Source organism: Amphibalanus amphitrite, unplaced genomic scaffold (genome assembly GCF_019059575.1).
Source record: "Amphibalanus amphitrite isolate SeventyFive unplaced genomic scaffold, NRLGWU_Aamphi_draft 000017F_arrow, whole genome shotgun sequence".
Taxonomy (NCBI): Eukaryota; Metazoa; Arthropoda; class Thecostraca; order Balanomorpha; family Balanidae; genus Amphibalanus; species Amphibalanus amphitrite.
This window is the reverse complement of record NW_024881513.1, coordinates 1046777-1066647: the sequence shown is the minus strand read 5'-3', so window position 1 is coordinate 1066647 and position 19871 is coordinate 1046777. Positions and strand designations below refer to the sequence as shown.

Genomic DNA, 19871 nt, shown 5'->3' with positions numbered 1-19871 from the left:
GCCATCAGCTCTCAGTACGGCTGAGTGGCGTAGTTCCTCGAGCTAGAGCCTTTTAAAAACTGGACGGGATTTGATTTTAGCCGGAGTCGAATTGACAGCATCCACACGGATTTTGCAGCTGCCTTTCAAGGCGTTAACCCACTGAATTTTATTAGCATATGAACACACATTAAAGCAAATTCAAAAACGACCTTTCCGAAATCACACCTCGGTCAGACTGAGGGACACGATTCGCGCGCCGTCACAGCCCCGTGCACAGAGCACCATCCCAAGCTACCGCAGTCGCTTACACAATTCGCTCGTAGAACAGCATGTAAGCTTGCGCCTTGAGCACCTTGTCCAGAGTCACCTCTGTGACGTGCGTGTCACTCACGTAAAACCACCGCCCGGCCTCCGGCTGCGGCTCCGGCTCCGTCTCGGGCTCCGGGGCGGGCTGTTTTTGATCCGTCTGTGACTCCTGTGGCGCGGCGGCGGGGTCCTCGCCCTCCCCGTCTTCCCGGCCCTCCTCTGCGGGCCTGACCGGGGACGGTCCGTCCGTGGTCTCCGGTCGGGTCTGCTCGGCGCGCTGCCTCGCCCGCTCACACGCCACGGCGAACGCGTCGGTGACGAGTGTGGTGAGTCGCGCAGGGTTGACGGTGAGCTGGTCGTGACGGCGGCGCACGCGCACGTAGGCTGTGTAGTGGCCGCTGGTCAGTCGACCGCTGTGCTCAACGACACCAAACAGCGAGTAGAGCACCCGCCGCTGGCCGGCCCGCATCTGAGGCAGGTCCTGGCTGATGGAGGAACAGAAGGGGGCCAGATCGAGCCGCTCGCCGAACTGCACGTGCCGGTTCACCTTCCGCAGGCTGAAGCTGCACACCTCGAACCGCTTCAGGTGGATGGTCAGCACCGGCGGCGGACTGTAGATGAGCAGCTGCTTGCTGGCGTTGCTGTATACTGTGCCGAGTTTCTTCTCAGCTGCTTTTTCAGCCGCCGTGAGCCGTTTATTGCGCAGCTCGGTGCAGTTGTCGCAACCGAGCTTGTTGTTGCCGGTGAGCAGCTCGGGCGCCGTGTACTGGTTAAGGCAGGTGAGCAGGCTGCACTCGCCAGCGGCCGCCTGGTAGCGCGGCGCCAGGGTGGTCAGCGCTCGACTGAGCCACTCACAGCGGCTCAGCGGCGGCGGCGGGCCGTCCGAGGGATCGGCCGCCGGTGAGGGGGTCCCCGTCCCTTCGGCCGGGGCAGACTCGGTTGGCGCGCAGGTCCCGCCGTTCGGCGCCGACTGGAGTTCGCCGCCGTCCGCCACCCCTGCCGTTGAGCTCTGGCCGTTCGCCACTGCCTCCGTCGGCACACCGCCCGGCACCTCACCGGGTGACGGCGACTGGCCCTCCCGCGGGGCCTCCTCGGCTGCCCTTCCGCAGTGACCGTTCGGAGCGCCCAGACTGTTCTCACGCGCCTCCACAGCCTCTCCGCAGTTCTCCGCCGGCACAGAGCTCTGCTTCTCCCCCACCTGGTCCGCTCCCGCCGTCTCCGGCGCACCGTTCGGGGCTTTGTCAGCACTCTCCCCGACCAGTGGCACCAGCCCGGCCGGCGCCGCGTCCGCCTCCACCGGTGACGACGGCCGGCCGTTCACCGTCAGCGGGCCCGGCTCGTCCCCACACGAGTCCGCAGCGGCCGCGGCGCCGGCGCTGTCCACAATCAGCGCGCTGAGCCGCTCCGAGAGCTCCTCCGCGGCCAGGTCGGCCGGCGGGTCGGGGCTGACCGAGGCAGGCGGCTCGTCAGCCGGCGGGTAGGGGCTGACCGAGGCGGGCGGCTCGTCAGCCGGCGGGTCCGGACTGACTGAGGCCGGCGGTTCGTTCAGCTCGTCTTCCGTCGAATCCCCACTGACCGAGGCCGGCGGCGGGTCGAGCTCCGACAGCAGGCTGAAGATGATATCTTCGGCGGCGGGCAGCGAGAGGTCGAGGAAGGGCTCCATGCGGTGTGTGCAGGCCATGCAGGCCTGACACACCACCAGGCTGACCAGCTGGCCGCTGAAGATGGAGTCGATGGTCGTATGCGATACCTGGTGGCCCAGCGCCTTGGCACGCGCCTTCATGTCGTCGGGTACTTCCTTGGGGTCGGCCTTGGCCGGCAGCCCCAGGCCGAGCAGGATCTGCTTCTGGTGCCGCCGGAGATCCTCAAGCCGCGCCTGCTCCATGAGCGCTCGCAGCAGCTCGTGTGCGTCCTGCTGGTCGCAGCCCACAAACTGGGGCACCTTCAGGGCGATCTTTCTGAGCAGATGACTGGGGGAGACGGTGGAGCCGGTGCCCGTGATGTGCATCTTCTTGAGAAAGTCGCACAGCGAGGCGGTGATGGGCCCGCCCTGCGGCAGCACCAGCTCCATGGTCTCGCCGTCAGCGCTGACTGTGACCTTTCGTCCTGGGCGGCTGCTGATGTCTAGGTAGTGCGTCAGGTAGTGGCACTGGCTCAGACACTGCTGCACCGAGTTCAGGTAACACGAGTTGCCCAGGTTGATCAGACCCTTGACCTTCGGAAGTGACTCGTTATCACAGTCCGCTTGAGCCTGTTTCTCCTTAGCGGAGGCGCCCTTGGAAGACTTGGGAGGCGGAGTGTCCTCCTTGGATGGCGTGGCCCCGGGACGTAGAGTTCCCTGCTTTTTCTTGACAAACTGCACAGCTTCGTGAAGTTTCTTATTACTCTTCAGTGACACTTTCTCGTTACATGTGAAACACCAAACGCCCCAGTCGGCGGCGGCATTGACGGCCAGCGTGTGCGAGTCGAAGCGCGGCGTGTTAAAGTGCTGCGTGGCGTGCCTCGCGCAACCCTGGTGGCCGCACTGCATACACAGCCAGACGCCGTGCGGCAGCTGCGCGCCCGACGGCACCGACCGCTCCTCCCCATCCGCGGGTGCCGTGCACGGGGTCGGCCCCTTCTTGTCGCAGGCGCCGATCCGCCGGTTCGACTTCAGCTGCCGCTTAATGTCAGCCAGACTGACGCTCTTGCCCACGTGCTGGCACATGCTTATACCATTGTTGGGAAGTCCCATGTTCAATGGATCCAGTATCTCCTGTTCTGCTGGTCTGGTCGTAGGAGACGTGGTGGTTGGTAGCTCCGGTGGGAGCTTTGCTTCGGTGCCAGTTGAGTTTGTGGGTGGCCATGGAAGTGATTTTGGCTCAATGTTGGCTCTGTGACTCGGCCTTACATTGACGCTCGCAAGTCGAACGGCTGTGGCGTTGCCGCGCACCACCGCCACAGACACGCGCTGCATGAGGCGTTCAAAGTCCCGTCGGTCTCCTGTGGTCTTCACAATACGGCGGCCGAGCTCCTTCAAGAAGGAGTAACTGTCCGGGCCGAGCGCTCCGGATGTCTCTACGGCGACAGGGCGGAACAGATAGCGTCGACTTATGTCGGCATAGCGATGGCGCTTACGCCTCTCGGCGACGGTTGCAGCTGAGCTCGCACGGGCCGCGGATGCCTTGACTGACGAAGCGCTGAACGTGTCGACGCAGGTAGCGTCCCAGACGAGGCACTTCCCTTCTGCATAGGGGAAGGTTGTCATGCCGTCAGGGCGACGTCCGTCTCCGCGGTCTAAGCCGGCCGGCTCGAGAACAGACGTCATTCCAGCGGTTGATAGTCCACGCTTGATGACGCTGTTGAGTTCCGCATGGCGTGGGAACCGGCCAGCACTCATCTGGCAGCACAGGCAGTGCAGGCCTCGCTCGTCAATGTCGGCTCCACAGCGGCAGCGGTGAGGAGCACATATATCTGCTCCCACCCGCAGGGCGACGGCCGTCCGCAGGGTGTCAGGGTCGAGCAGCGTGCCCACGCTGGCGGCTGGGAAGGCGTTCAGCCAGGCACCAGAGTGTGGTTGTGCGGCAGCTCGGAGTCGGGCTCGGTCAACATCGGTTTTGCTGTCTTCCAGCAGCCGTTCGCTGATTCTTGCTGTCTCAGCTCGATCCCATTCTCTTTGGTAGCGCCGCCTGTGCGCTTCCGGTGGAGGCAAGCCTGTGCGACGCTCCCACTCTGAGATCAAGCACCTCGTTAGCTCACTGACGCGATTAGCGGCGGAGCCGTTAATGGATGCGATCGTGTCAGCGGATGCTACTTGAGATGCGAGGTGAGCAGGAAGGGCAACGTCTGTTACTCTCCTTACGCCTAGCCCACCGAGGCTGATTGGCAATGTCGCTTGTCGCCATGAAATGTCACGCAGTTGGACGTTTGTGATCACTTCAATGCCACGGCGAACTGCTTCGTCAATCCTGTTGAGCAGGGCGGGGTGGCGGTAGGCTGGAGAGCTTCGAAGAAGGTACAACAGGCGAGGAAGGGACACGTAGTTCTTCAGTAGGAAGAACGCCTGATGTGCCTCGTCCAGAGCCTGAAGGCGCTTGATAAGCTTCTCTACCAGGAGCTGGCCTTGTAGAAGCGCACGTCTTGTTTGAGCGTCATGTACAGGCGCACCAAGCAGCTCTAACTCATCCACGGGGACTTCCCGGATGTCGGGAAGAACACTTTGCAGCATGTGCAGGGCGCTGAGCTTGGTATCGTCGGTGAAGCCTCCCAGGAAGGTGACTTCACACTTTCCTGCGTTTATGGCGAGCCCCACTTCGCTCATTTCTGCCTTCACTTGTTTGATACTGGAGATGACGTCAGATGGTGGGCCAGCCAGCGTTCCATCATCCAGGTACCAGGTGTTTATTTCTGTGTCTGGAGCCCTGGTGGCAGAATCCATTGTCAGAGAGAACAGCAGGGAGCTCAACGGATCGCCTTGCTGGACTCCTGTCTGAGAAAGGATTTTACTGTCGCCGATGAAAAGTGGCGCGGCGTTGTTGTAGCCCTGCCATACAAACGGGTATATCTCTGGCGCACGAGTTTTCACAGCTTTCAGCATCGCATCTCTGCGCACGGTGTTGAAGGCATTGGAGATGTCAGCTTCACGATAACTCTGCTGTTTTCGGACGCTTCGCATTCGTCGATGTATGCTCTGGTGGCGTGTACTGCCGCCTCGCAGCCGTTCCTCGTGGCCACACCAAGCTGTACTGGTCGCAGCTGAGCTCCGATGGCCGCCGAGACGGCCGTGGCGGCGACCTTGCCTGCGATTCGGCGATACACACTGCCGACAGCGATGGGACGCAGGCCGCCGTCCTTCTTTCGAAGAGCAATCAACGACGCACCAGCTTTCTTTGGCGCCTCACGCGCCAAAGAAAGCTGGTGTTGCGCATTCCGGAAGACGGCCGCTGAGCGCCAAGTTCGTGAGCGCTGTCAGAGCTGTGAGTAGGCGAGCTCCAGCCTCGGCGGTGTGTTTAGTGAGGAGGGAGCGCAGGTGGGCGGGGCGAGTCCCATCCAAACCTGCACTGGAGCTCGGCGGAAAGGAGTTGATCGCCTTCAAAACGTCGGCCTCGGAAGCCACTAACGGCACGTGGATGTCGTCAGGTGGCGGAACGTTTCGCAGGTCAGTGGGCGGTTCTGGGTGCTTTTCTTGCATCCTTTTGATGATTTCTTCTGTTGGAGATGCGAAGGAGTCATCTGAGGTCAGAGCTCGTAGCGCTCCCCGGGTATCGCCGTCCGTCAGTTTTGAGGCCACGCGTCGTGACATCGCTGTCATCTCGCCCACCGGGCGATGTGCATGTGAGCGTTTGGATGGTTTGGAAGGACGGACCTTGTTGGTGTCACTGTTCTGTGATAGGTTTAGGCGCACTTGTGTGGCCAAAGAGGTCTTTTCTGCTGTTCGCGCTTCTCTGTTGATACTGAGCGTAGAGTATCCAAAGCACGTGAGCCTGCGCCACGCTTCCTCAGTGCCCTGTTCGACAGCGTCGTTGATAAGGTGAGCAAGCTCGTCTGCTACCGCGATACGCGCTCCTTTTGGGATGTGCGGTAGAACCCGACTGTTTTGCTTCAAAGTAGCGATTTCTGTAGCAATGTCGCATAATTGTGTGAGCTTCGTTACTGAATTCGGACAGTTGTCTCCGAATCGACAGGTGGCACACCGTCTTCCCAGTTTCACGCAGCGGCAGGTTCTACACGGGTTAGATACGCACTTGCAACAGCGAGGTGTGCTTCCACCCATTGTTGCGCGTCCATCCTCTGGTGAGATAAGTGTTTCGTCGCTCATAACGCTAATAGCAGTGCAGGCAGAAAGTCAGATTCATTTTATCGAATGTTTTCATGCATCAAACTCCTCAGTTTTGAAGTACTGTTGGGTGATCGAGACATGTTCCGAATAATCTAAGGTGTCTAGCTCAAAACGTCACGTTCTTGAAATTCAAAACAGCATGAGATTTGCTTGCGTGCTTCAAAAATGATATAACCCTCGCCGGACCTATTGGTTTTCTACATACGCGCCGGCCGAGGGGGGGGGGGGGGCGGGTACGACCCCCCTCGCCGTTTCGCCCCTGGTGGAGCTAGCGCGTCGCGGAAAAAACGAGCGTGTGCGCCGTTACGAGACGCAGAGATTGGTACCCGATTTTAAGGTCCTAGGTCAACCGGTGACCTCTGAGGTCAGGTCAAGTGCCCCAAGGTACGGTTCAGTTTTTGGTGAATAACTTCGCAAAAAACGGCCGCAGAGCGCCGATTTTGGCAGCATCGTGTTCGTCTCGCTCAGGCGCGTCGAATGATATACTTTTTGTCCGGGTCAGGTCAACTTGGGGTGTTGACCTCAGGTCAAGGTCAGGTCAGCACCCCCAGGTCACGAAGTTGGTTGAAAGAGGTCATGTCGCATATCATTCGATTCGGCAGGTCTTCCTGAGTCCATTGGTGGCTTTCCCGACTCGCTAGCTCAATTTGATCAAGAGTTATTGACGAAAAACTAATATGACCTTGATGACGTCATAAATGACGTCACGCAAGGTCAACATTGCAAAAGTGACGCATCTAACCTTGCAAGGAGTGCATCAAATCACGATTCTGTGTGCTTGAGATAGTTGGAGATCGTTCCCGGCGCCAGAATAGCAGTTTTCATTTTTCCCCATTGACTTATAATGGTGAGGTCACGAAAATGACCTGACCTCATATGACCTTTAGGAAAAATCCGAGATATACAAGTTGTGGGACTCATAATGGATACTAGATCCTGCAAGTGTCATTTCCCTGTGACATCTCCTCTGGCAGTGAGGGCGTTGCGAAGTTGCGACATCTGAAGACCGTGCAGAGGTTCACTTATGACGTCATAGGTCAGTGACCTGACCTGACCCAAAAATGCGGTTGGTGTCAAAAGATGCGGCTTGGATCAAAGGTCAGGTATGCCAAGTTTCAGCTTTCTATCGCCAGCGTGTTCGGAGCTATCGCGAAAAAAACCCTATGGGGGGGCGGCACCCGCCCCCCCCCCTCGGCCGGCGAGGGATAAAAGAGAACATCATTAACATAGTCATTTAATACGAAAATGTCGTCCAGCGATGCTTTTCTCCCGGCCCATGAAAGAAAATACCTTGCACAGCAGCGCAGTGACCAAGATAGTCGATAAAAGGGGCTTGCAAGATCAGACAACCAGGTTGAAAGTGAGCGCCAAATCTCGTCTTCGACCCGCCACGGATGTCACATGACAAACGAAGTACTCTAACTCAGTATTTAATTAAAAATGAACACAATATTTTCGGCCACATATCTGTTATTAGGTTGGCGTAAGTCTCATGCAAACTACATGAAGCAAACATGAAAGAATTCCAAACAACGAACCACTTACTGGGCAGTGGCCCAGTCCGTGGGCCCGCAACCGACGAACCAACCAGGCGTTAACCACTCTGCTGCTAGAGATACAGTTCAGCACTGCTGCCTTGTAACTGGCACGGTTTATCATTGGTTTGCCTCATATCTGCAGGGCGGACGGCAGCGGGTCATGGTGAACGGAAAATCCTCTACCTGGACCGCTGTGACATCCGGTCGCCAGAATGCCGACTGTTAGCTATCCGCTTTTTTGTTCGTCGCGTTTCTTAACCCATTAATGCCGGAATTTTTATTTTTTGATTCTTTAGTTGTCCTTAACAAATGTTAGCCACACGGGTCCCAGTAAGAAAACTGTGCAAGCTTAAAAAAAATTGTTCCATCGGTTCTCAAGTTATAAGTATGGGTCATAAATGACCCAACCGGCATTGGCATAGTCACAAATAAGGAGTTATCACGAAAACCGATTTAGCTAGATACCTTATTGTGTATACTGTATAGCGGTCTCAGCCAAACAATATTAAGAGGCACTGCATTGCAATGCTTTGCAACGTCTCATTGGCGAGGCCGTTGGTGCCGCTGGCAGGCCTGTGGTGCCCCTATTAGGCCTCTGGTGCTCCTGAGGGGACACCATAGGCCTGATGGGCCTGTGGTGTCCCTGGAAGGACTGTGGTGCCCCTGGACCCTGACAAGCCTGAGGTGCCCCTGACAGGCTTGTGGAGCCCCTGACAGGTCTGTGGTGCCATTGCTAGGTTTGTGGTGCCCCTGGCAGGCCTGTGGTGCCCCTGGCGGGCCTGTGGTGCTCCTGCTAGGCCGCTGGTGCCCCTGGGTCCTGGCAGGACTGTGGTGCCCCTGACAAGCCTGCAGTGCTCCCGACAGGCCCGTGGAGCCCTTTACAAGCCCAAGGTGCATGTGCGAGGCTGGTGGTGCCCCTGTGAGGTCGATGGTGCCCCTGGCAGGCCTCTAGCTGGTGCCCCTGGCAGATCTGTGGTGCCCCCTGACAGACCTGTGGTGCTCTTGCTAGGCCGATGGTGCTCCTGCAGGCCTGTGGTGCCCCTAACAAGCCTGTGGTACCCCTGACAGGCCCGTGGTGCCCCTCGGCCGGCCGAGTCGCCGGCCCGCCCCGCGTCACGGCCCCGGACAACCGGTCCGCTCATGATATCCCAACATCGCAACACTAGGCCTGTGGTGCCCCTGATAGGTCGGTGGTGCCCCCGGGTCCCAGGGGAGGTCATGAGTGACCCATATGACCCCCCTCCTTTGGATCCGCCACTGTGATCTGATCACAACCCCCAGAAATAAATAATCGTATAATCATCAATTGCTTCCCTTGTATTCAACATACGAGAAAATTGACAACACTATTGCCGGCTGGGTCATTTATGACCCAAGGATATTTATCGAGGAAAAAAAGTTATCCGATGGCGACAAGAAGGGCAAAAATATACACCATGCCTTTTTCAGACAAATTTAGATGCCAGGTGGACGATCATTCAATAGATAGTAAAATGCAAACATAACATAATATTACTTTTTTGGACGGCGCGCCATTGCCAGTGACAGGCGGCTGTGCAGTCCCGTCGTCTTTGGCTCCAGAAACTTCAGTGGACGAGCTCACACAAGTTTTATGCGGCTCCGACGCTCGTCGCTGAACCCACAAATCCAACAAAACACAAGCACAAGTTCCTCAAAGTGCCACTTGCCTCCATTTAGAAAAAATGTTAAGATGTTGCTTTTGGGGCATATATGACCCAAGCGGCGGACCTCTCGGATCTAATCAAATTAGATCAAACAGTTGCCCCCTAGTGACATCGCGACCTGCTGCACACCTACATCTGAGGACGGCCGGTACGGCGCGATGAGCGACATGTGGCGACACCTATCTCACTTCGTATGGTCCCATACAAAGTTTCATCATAAGGATGTCGCTGGTGTCTCGGATGCACCGTCGTGAAACCCATATGCCAGAAACTTGTCAGCACTGGTGGATGCGGGGGACGGGGCTGTTTGGGATATTTGCCTTAGTTGCTGCGATGGACCCTCTCAGACAGTCCGGTGGTCCCTCAGCCAGTCCGGTGGTCCTTCAGCCAGTCCGGCGGTCCCTCAGCCAGTCCGGTCGCGGTGGTCCCTCAGCCAGTCCCGTGGCCCCATGGTCCCTCAGCCAGTCCGGCGGTCCCTCAGCCAGTCCGGTCGCGGTGGTCCCTCAGCCAGTTCGGTGGTCCCCCAGCCAGTCCCGTGGTCCCTCAGCCAGTCCCGTGGTCCCCCAGCCAGTCCGGTGGTCCCCCAGCCAGTCCGGTGGTCCCCCAGCCAGTCCCGTGGTCCCTCAGCCAGTCCCGTGGTCCCTCAGCCAGTCCCGTGGTCCCTCAGCCAGTCCCGTGGTCCCTCAGCCAGTCCGGTGGTCCCCCAGCCAGTCCCGTGGTCCCTCAGCCAGTCCCGTGGTCCCTCAGCCAGTCCCGTGGTCCCTCAGCCAGTCCCGTGGTCCCTCAGCCAGTCCCGTGGTCCCTCAGCCAGTCCCGTGGTCCCTCAGCCAGTCCCGTGGTCCCTCAGCCAGTCCCGTGGTCCCTCAGCCAGTCCCGTGGTCCCTCAGCCAGTCCCGTGGTCCCTCAGCCAGTCCCGTGGTCCCTCAGCCAGTTCGGTGGTCCCCCAGCCAGTCCGGTGAGCTGTGCCCGCGGCTCGGACGGTGCACTCAGTCCGTACATGTCCATTGTCCTATACATACACACGCTGCCCGGTGGACGGTGCAGTGCGCACGGAACTAAATAGCGCCGCCGGGACGAGAGAACAAGCAAACAGCGGCGCCGCGGCGGACGTCCCGTGTGTGCTGACGTAACGAGGCGGGGGGGGGGGGGGGATAGCGGTCACTGTATCAGCAGACGGAGTCGGTGGCTCAGACCCCGGCAACTGTGTCCACCGAACAGGCCACGGCACGACATTAGAGATATGGCTCGTCTCTCCTCCGTACCGCGTAACTGATCCAACTCGGGAACATATCACACAACAATGGTTCTCGGCACGTAATGAGAATGAGCGAACGCTTGGGGAGTCATTCAGTATCCTTGTTACCTACTCATCCAATGAGATGTGAGTAGTACATATGCTCCCTCTTGGTTATTTGAAGTGGGGATTGCTCTTCCATGTTTGTTTTATTGATAAATAGCTCTAAAAAATGATTGTATATATTCCGTTTATACAGAGGTCAAGCATGGCCAGCAGCCACCCTTCTAAGGTGAGCACTGAGCAGCTCAGCCTGCTCCGGAATCTGTCTAAACGATTAACCTTCCAGGCGGTGGGGAGGGGACATTTTTTGCCCCCACCCCTTTAGGTTTTTCGATATATCTTCAGAACCGCTGCGCCGATCGTCACCAAACTTTCAGCACCCTCCCGTAAATAGCTATTGCACATTGTGAACAATTTTTTTCAAAGGCTATGCTAGGTTGGCCGCTAATGACGTCTGAGTGACGTCATTTCTGCCATTTTCGACCCAAAAAAGGTTTCGCGGAAGGAGCTGTCAGGCCTGCAGCTTTAGAGATACAGAAAAATGTTTCAGACATAAAAGGTGTAGAATTAAAAGAGCTACAAAACTGCTGTCTCGGATTTTTGAAATTTTTGGACTTAAATCCCCAAAAATAAAAAAATAGATTTTTTGATATAACAGCCAAAAAATCCAAAAAGTTTTTTGAATTTCGAAAAAACCGGAAAGTATGTGATAGTCCCTATCACCTTCTATCCACATACTAAATTTGAGATCGATACCTCTTTTTTTGCCAAGTTATAGTGAAAAACTGTTCAAAATTGATGACGTCAAATTTTCAAACTCAATTTTTAACAATTTTAGACCTCCTAGCGAAAAACAAAGACCCTCATTAGACTCCCCATGACGAGCTGCATCGAATTGATACCCACTTTATGCAAAACTATCAACTTTGAAATTTGACCTTTTTTGACCTGACCTTGACCTGACCTCCACCAGAAAGTGACCTAAACCGTCCCTGAAACACCATTGAGCTGGTAATGAAAAATTGGCCATAAAACATGCATCGCACAACCTTAGTAAAGTTGGGTTCATGTGCTGACCTTTGGTGACCTGACCTGTGACCTGACCTGGTATTATCAGTGACCTCTAATAGCATCATATGTACTAGGCAACTGACGCCCTATCGCTGATTTTCGACAAAATGCGTTTTACTCGGTGTTATACATAGTGCATTCCCTAGAAGATCCGTGAACGGTGAAACATTTTATCTTTGACCTGACCTGTGACGTCATTGGTGGCCCCGAGGTCAATGAAATTTGGTTTCCCTCGCCAATTTGACAGGGCTATCGAACACCGTTTGAATATTACGGATCCGTTCAGTATTTTCGGAGATACGGGGGGGGGGTAAAAAATACCCCCCCCCCTCAACGCGCGGAAGGTGGCCGGGAGGCCCACCGCCTGCCGGGTTAACGATTGTACTTAAACCCTCGACTGGTCTCATGTTAACCGGTGACTCGTGAGGTCAGGTCTAGTGCCCAAGGTATAGTTTCTGTTTTTGGTAAGTAATTTCACCAAAACAAAAAGAAAGAAAAAAAGTTTTGGCACCATCGTGTTTGCCATGCCCAGGCGCGTCGAAAACCTTACTTTTATTTTGGGTGAGGGTAATTAACCCGCGCCCCGTTCGGGTCTGCCGAGCAACGTTGGGGTCTGCCGTCCGTTGGGGGGATAGCCAATTTGCCCCCCCCCCCCCCTCTTAGCTAAGATCTCGAGAGCCACTCAAGATAGCGACAAGCAGCAAACGGTGTTGGATAGCCCCAACAGGGAACTACCTTTTGACCAAATTTCATTGACCTAGGTCAAACCGATGACGTCACAGGTCAGGTCAAATGTCGAACTTTCACCGTTTACAGGCATTTTAATAAATGCGTTGCATGCAAAATCGAGTAAAATGCATTTCATTGAAAATCATCGTTGGGAAAATGTTCCTCAAACACATATTTTGCTATTTGATGTCACTGATACCAGGTCAGGTTACAGAGGTCAGGTCACTGAGGGTCACAATATGAAAATATCATGTGATGCATGTTTTATGGTCAATTTTATATGCCAAATGCGATTAAGTGGGTCAAGCAGCCTTTAAGGCAAGTTTATATTATGTTCTGGTGAAGGTCAGGTCAAGGTCAGGTCTAGGTCAGGTCAAGTTAGGTCAAATCTCAAAGTTGCTATTTTGCCTAAAACGGGTATCGATTCGATGCAGCTCGTCACGGGGAGTTCAATGGTGGTCTTTGTTTTGCGCTTGTTTTGCTCTAGAATTGCTATAAATTGAGTTAAAAAATTTAAAGTACCTAATCAGTGTTTTCAATGTTTTCTCGCTATAACTTTGCCAAAAAGGAGGTATCGATCTAAAATTTGGTATGCATATAGAAGAGCACAGAGAGACTATACCATATGTTCCGATTTTTTCGAAAATCGAAAATTTTTGGGATTTTTTTGCGCTTTTCTAAAAAATTAACTTTATGAATTTTCGGGGGTCAAAATCCCAAAATTTGGAAAATCCGAGATGGCAGTTTTGTAGCGCCGTTTTTTGTCTACATGACAATATAAAGAGCTGTGAAATTGCTTGGTAACTGTAGCTTTTGTGAGTGTTTCAATGTTTCATGTTTTTTGTTCATTTTTGCTCGAACATGACCTCAGTTTGACCTCAATAACTCCTGACCTAGGGTGACCTAAGATTATTTGGACCGAAGTTGGAGGTACCCCCTCGCAAGTTCGCACGTGCAAGGCCCACCCTCTCGCTCGCTCCGTAGTCGCCCCAAAAGGCGTTTTACTGGTTATAGGATTTTCTGTTGAGCAGCTTTTTTAACCGAAAATGGACGAACACGACTTCAGGTTGACTCTGTAGCTAACGGCTTCAGAAGACAAAGAATCCAATTTTTTAGGAGCTGCATGAACTTGATGTCCAGAGAGTTACTGAAAACGATGAATCAAAGCTCGCGGCCGTTTTTGAGTTAGTTGCGAAAAACACAGGGTGGCTTTTCCCCCTCTCCAACGGGTTGCGGCTTAAATATGTTTTTTTTTTTTATTGATAAGCCGACCTTGTGATAAGGTACATTCATGCCGGGTGATTCAGTCATGCCACCGATTTTCGCAACACCGAAAAAGTAGTTAATAGTAATTAGCAGGCTCGCGTTATTATCACGATGCAACAAATTGCACGATTTTCCCCTTTTTGGCCCGGCTCGCTCGCCGTGTTCATGATGCTCAGAGAACAGGGGTGTGCGTCAGAATCTCAGGAAATACATTTAGAGGAAAACTCATGGTGTTTGCTACTGAGTTGAAAAGTCGTTTGGAAGCCTTTCGTAGCCAGTTACTTCCCCTCCCCCTACGTGCAGCATCACGCATTTTTTCCCTTCCAGCACCGATCACGGCCTTCACACAACCACCAAATCTGCTGGAATAAACCTCACACCGTAATCGCAGTCACAGTCACACCGTAATCGCAGTCACAGCTACACCACAGTCGCAGTTACAGTCACATTGCAGTCACAGCTGTCGCAGTCACATCGCAGTCTCAGGTACAGTCACACCACAGTAACTATTTTCACAGTCACATTACAGTCTCAGTTACAGTTACACTGCAGTCACAGTTACAGTCACATCGCAGTTACAGTTACACCGCTGTCGCAGTCACACCGCAGTATCAGGCACATACAGTTACACCACAGTTACACTAACAAACACATTGCAACCTCAGTTACAGTTACACTGCAGTCACAGTTGCAGTCACACCGCAGCAGTGTTCGCCACGGGCCGCAAAATCCTAGTCCAGCCCAGCCCAGGCCCATGGGTTCACAGCCCGGCCCAGCCCGAGCCCATTCATGGCAAAAGCGTCAAAGCCCAGCCCGGCCCAACCCATCAAAAATGAATGGGTTAAAAATTATTGACACCGCACAGGTACCCAAAGGTAGCAAAGAGACAATATTTTGCGAGCCGCATGCACAGTGTGTTGCGTACTGCAACAAGGAGAGGTATTTTGATTACAGAAGCAATGTTTATTTTCGATTCACAAACAAAGCCAAAGTTAACACAATGAAATATTTTTTCCTCTGCTTTCAAAAATGTCACGGTCGAGAGAAGAATAAGGTCAACTTAAAAAGTCTCGAGGTCTTTCGCGAGACACAGTTAAATTAAGACTTCCAGAGAGACAGAATTAAGCATAAAATAATTAAGCGCCTTTTAAAAAAGAAATTCAAACAGCGATAATACATGGTACATACATAAATGAATCGGTAACATCCCGGCCTCTCCGAAATCACTCACGGTTTCGGACATTCGACACGATTCATAAACGCGCGCGCGACCAGCATGTGTACGCTTGCACATAACCAACGGCCATCAACCATACGTAATACGTATAGCCCTATCGCGGCAGAACGCTGAGCACCACAAGTTTCCGCACGGGACGATGGAGAATCCCATGTTTCGTGCGGATCTCTGCCGAGCGCACGATGCCATCAGCACCGCTGTGCACCTTTACAACGACGCCCTTCGGCCACAGTCCTCGTGGATGTCGGTTGTCTGCGACGATCACTGTGTCGTCCACTTCCACATTCGCGCGATGTTGTCTCCACTTGGGCCTCCTCGCGAGTGTCGGCAGGTACTCTCTGACCCACCGCTGCCAGAAGGCATCAGCGAGCCACTGCGCGTGCTCCCACCGCTTCCTCAGGTCCACGTGCTCCAGGTGACTCCCTGTCGGGTAGCTCGGAGTTGCTCTCCCAATCAAGAAGTGGAAAGGAGTCAGTGGGTCGTCGTCATCAGGATCCACTGGGACATGGAATAGTGGCGTCGAGTTTAAGACCTTCTCAACTTCACAGAACAGCGTGAGCAGTACTTCGTAGCGTGGCTTGTGTTCCTTCAGAATGGCTCGCAGGGTTTCCTTCACCGTTCTGACGCTCCTTTCCCAGACGCCGCCGGCCTCAGGGTCTGCTGGCGGGGAGAACTTCCATTCTATTCTTTCGACTCCCAGTTTTCTTCTGATTTCATCATGATCCAGCCTTTCCAGGACAGCTCTCAGCTCCTTCTCCGCGGCACGCAGATTTCCCCCATTGTCCGACCAGACTTCGCGAACATTTCCACGCCGGGCTTGGAACCTGGATATCGCCATTAGCGCCGCGTGCGTATCCAGGCTGTCGGTCAGTTCCAGGTGAATGGCCTTGGTGGCTAGACATCGGAAGATTACCCCCCAGAGCTTGACTGTCGCGCGACCTCTCTTCGACAGTATGGGCCCGAAGTAATCCATTCCGGTGCTGTAGAAGGCGCCTCGCAGCATCGTGACCCGCGACTTTGGGAGCGGCGCCATGCAGGCTGAGTGGGGCTGGGCTTTCTGGACTTTGCAGGTCTGGCACCCGCCGGCCACCGTGCGAATGGCTCGGCGCGCATGCGGTACCCAGTAGTGCTGCCGGAGCTCCGCCAGAACAGCTTCGTGTGCGCGATGTCCCATTTGTTCATGGAGGTGCTTGATGTACAGCTCTACGTAGCGATAACCGCCCAGCAGTATGGGCGGCTGTCGGGCAGTCGGGCTCAACTCCGGCGATCGTTTGCAGCGACTGTCCAGGCAGATGATGCCGTCAATCAGTACGGGTGAAAGGCTTGCGATCTTACTCTTCTTGTTCACAGGTCGACCCGCATTCAAATCCCGCAGCTCGGATTGAAATTGCTCATGCTGTACCGCCTTGATCAGTTGCTTTTCGGCTTCATCCAGCTCATTGGGCGTAAATTCACCTTGCGTGCCCTCCCTGTGTTGGAGCAGCCACCTTCGCACCCTTGCCATTGTGCGCACTGCCACCGACCATCGTGAACAGCGGATCAGGTCGGGCTGCGCGGCAGAGGGATCGAGGGGAGGCAGGGCGGCGGTAGTCAGCACAACCTTGGTCTCGGGGTCATTTGTCAGCACTTCATCTTCACTGACGTCAGTAGCCGGCCACCGATCCTCCTCCTGATGAAGGAACTCGGGGCCGCCGGCCCACGTACCGCCAGGCAGCAGATCTGCTATAGTTTGGCCTCGGGACGCCGCGTCTGCCACGTTCAGATTGGTTGGCACGTATCGCCAGTCCTCCGGCCTCGTGACGTCATGAATTTCCGCCACTCGGTTGGCTACGAAAACGTGGAAGCGTCTCACTGACGACTTTATCCACGCCAGAACGTTCTTAGAGTCCGTCCAGAACGTTGCCGATTTGATCTTGATGCGTGCTTCTTTCATCAGGTCGGCGGCCATTCTCACCCCCAGCACGGCCGCCTGCAGCTCCAGTCTGGGAATAGTGAGTCTTTTTGTCGGCGCCACTCTCGATTTGGCCACGACAATGCTGACCTCGATGCCTCCGTCTTCGGTTCTCCATCTGTAGTACAGTACAGAGGCAAAGCCCTTCTCGCTGGCGTCGCAGAACACGTGCAGCTCTACTTCAGAGGCGCACGTATTGTTGAACTGGTGCCTCGGCAGCCGTAGTACATTGATCCGTTCCAGCTCATCAGTCCACTTCCGCCATTCTTGTTCCAAATCTTTCGGAATTTTATCATCCCACGAGAGGTCACGTTTCCAGATCTGCTGAAGTAGGAGCTTTCCACGAAGCAGCCATCCAGTTAGGTATCCTAGGGGGTCAAATACCGACATAACGGTGGACATGACTGTCCGCTTCGTTGCCGTTTCTGGAGGAACATGCGTCCGGTAGGTCAGCATGTCAGAGCTGGGCTTCCATACGACGCCCAGAGCTCGATGATCGTCCGCATTCCCCACGTTGAAGTCATCTTCACAGCGTTGTTCGGGCATCAGCTGGCTGAGCACTGCAGGGGAATTGGACGTCCATGGGCCCAGTTCGAAGCCCCCGCGTCGAAGAGTTTCCGTCAGCTGGCCGATTAGTTGCACTGCTTCGGCTTCAGTCGCCGCTCCGGTCATCAGATCGTCCACGTAGCTGTCTTCATTTATCGCTCTGGTCACCAGCGGATCGCCGTCGCCAAAATCAGTCGCTGTGCGCCGGAAACAGTAGCTCGCGATACTCGGTGAGCACGCCGCGCCAAATATAAGCACAGGAGATTCATAGACGTCAAAGTCCCCGTCCCGGCTGTCGTCTCGCCAGAGGAATCTAAGGCTGGGTCGATCTTGTTCGTTCATGAGGATCTGGCTGAACATGGCCACTACATCTGACGTCAGAGCCACGCGCTTCTCGCGCCAGCGGATCAGGACACCGGCCAGTGAGTTCATATTCAGCGGGCCCTGCATCAGTGAGTCGTTGAGGCTCATCCCGTGGCTTTTGGCGGCCGCATCTAACACAAGACGCACCTTGTTCGGCTTGTTTGGGTTAGTCACAGCCATCAACGGCAGGTACCACACATTCTCTGGCTCCTGTGAGGCTTCATCAGCGGTCAGCTTACGAAAATGACCATCAGAGATCATCTTCGCCATCCGAGCTTTCGTCATTTCACCGATGCTTGGCTTCTCTCCACGGAGTTCAGATTTTTCCATTCGTTTTTCGAAGGCCTTGGCCCTCTTCGTAGCCATTTGCCGACTGGGCGGAAATGGCGCGGCACGATCGCGCCTCAGCAGCGGAGCCACCCAGCGCGTGCCGTCGTGGTAAACCTCGCTGTTTAGGATCTTCTCCGCTTTCCTGTCTTCTGGGCTGAATGGAGTCTCGAACTGATATTTACAGCCGAACTTTTCTGTGCTCCACGGATCGTCTGTATGAAGGAAGTTCACTTCAGGCAATTGCTCTGCCTTGTCTTCTCGTATGACCACTCTCCCTGTTACAGTCCAACCCAGGAGGGTTCGTTGTAGAAGCGGCCCGTTCTTCTTCGTTTTGCGCACTTCTCGTGTGGCTATCAGTTCCGCCTGGTCAAGGCCGATCAGAATCCTTGGAGCCTCGTCCAGCTCCGGCAGGTTCAGCTGTTCGAGCTCTGGATACAGCATCCTGAGGCGCTTATTGTTGATGGCTGGAGGTGACAGACGTAAATCGCGCACACATGTCACGTTTGCCAGTCGGAACTTCCTGCCGTTCTCAGGGTTTTCGATTCGCATGCTGACCGTCACTGTTTCCACTGTCTGGACCCCAGTGACTGTTTTGATGCCCATGGAGCTCTTTGGCCCTGAAAGCTTTAGCTCGTCAGCCAGTGACTTGTCCATCAGAGTAACAGAACTTCCTTCGTCCAGGAAAGCTCGGCAGCGGCGTTTTCCGTTCGGCGTCACCACATTAATGACACATGTCTTCATCAGCATGCAGGAGGGCGTGGCATCCTGAGTAGCGCCGATCACTTCAGAAGACGTCTCCGCGGCCGCGCCGTGCAGCATTCTATGATGGAGCTCTCTGCACCCGCCCAGGCCACAAGGTCGTCTTCTGTGACACGTGGAGGTCGAATGACCTGTGGAGAGGCACCGCAGGCACTGACGTCGTTCCTTGATCCACTGATGACGCTCGTCCACACTCAGCGTCTTGAATTTATCACAACGTTGAATGTAGTGTGGCTGTTCACAGAAGAAGCACTTCAGCTGTTCTGTTGCACAGGTCGTCTGACGAGGACGGGCCATCTTCGGTTCATTTCCCTTTCGTTTTGGGTCTGAACCGTCCCTGGCGAGCTGCCGGTAACCAGCGCCACTGCAGAATCTCCTATCCTTGATATGCGCTTTCAGGAAGGCAGCAAATAAATCGCAGGTCAGTGTGCCTCCTTCCACCTTGCTTCTGCCGTAACTTCCCCACTCGTGTCGGCTGTCTCGGGGTAGCTTGCTCGTCAGCACCTGCATCACTTGCAGACTGTTCAGCTCGCTGGACTGGCCTACGTGCCTGATGATGGCCACCGCGTTTGATATGTCGGTCGAGAACCGTTCCAGTGCGTCAATGTCACCTTCTTTTAGCGGCGGTGTTTCCATCAGTTTCCTCACTGTTCGGTTCACAATTATCTGAGGATCACCAAATCGTTCCTTTAATATGGTCCATACATCTCCAAAGCTCCCTCCGGTGAGAAGCGCACCATGCACGGCTTCGAATGCGACTCCCCGCAACCTCTCTTTCAGGTGTCGGAGAATCTGTGTCTCCGAGTAGCGTAGGCGCACCGCTTCATCAACTTGAGCCTCAAAAAATGGGAATTCTTCATACTTCCCGTCGAATATGGTGAAGTCGAGTTTCACCGCTTCTTGTATGTAAAGACGCGTCGGGGTCGAGCTTCGTTGCTGTTGCAAAATCGGAGAGACGACACGCGGCTCGGCTTTCGTCGGTCGAGACATATC

At 54.7% G+C, this 19871-nt stretch overlaps 2 protein-coding genes across 2 annotated transcripts; both read right to left on the bottom strand.

Annotated features, from left to right (window-relative positions):
• Positions 1 to 286: 286 nt before the first annotated feature.
• Positions 287 to 2995, bottom strand: LOC122388006 (ubiquitin carboxyl-terminal hydrolase 45-like). Its single transcript, XM_043378742.1, has one exon. The coding sequence runs from the start codon at positions 2993 to 2995 to the stop codon at positions 287 to 289; it is 2709 nt and encodes a 902-aa protein (XP_043234677.1).
• Positions 2996 to 3401: 406 nt separating this feature from the next.
• On the bottom strand, positions 3402 to 17897 carry LOC122387998. The gene is made up of 2 exons (XM_043378729.1): positions 16786 to 17897; positions 3402 to 3513 (listed from the first exon to the last, which is right to left on the bottom strand). The coding sequence occupies exons 1-2, from the start codon at positions 17895 to 17897 to the stop codon at positions 3402 to 3404; spliced, it is 1224 nt and encodes a 407-aa protein (XP_043234664.1).
• Positions 17898 to 19871: the final 1974 nt, after the last annotated feature.

Bases quoted from the DNA above. Each gene is read 5' to 3' on its own strand.
- LOC122388006 (XM_043378742.1), bottom strand. From the start codon at position 2,995: ATGTGCCAGCACGTGGGCAAGAGCGTCAGTCTGGCTGACATTAAGCGG.
- LOC122387998 (XM_043378729.1), bottom strand. From the start codon at position 17,897: ATGAGCCTCAACGACTCACTGATGCAGGGCCCGCTGAATATGAACTCA. The intron at 3,514-16,785 runs GTCAGTGAGACG...TCCCCTATGCAG, and splicing joins GTTCTGGCGTGGATAAAGTC to AAGGGAAGTGCCTCGTCTGG.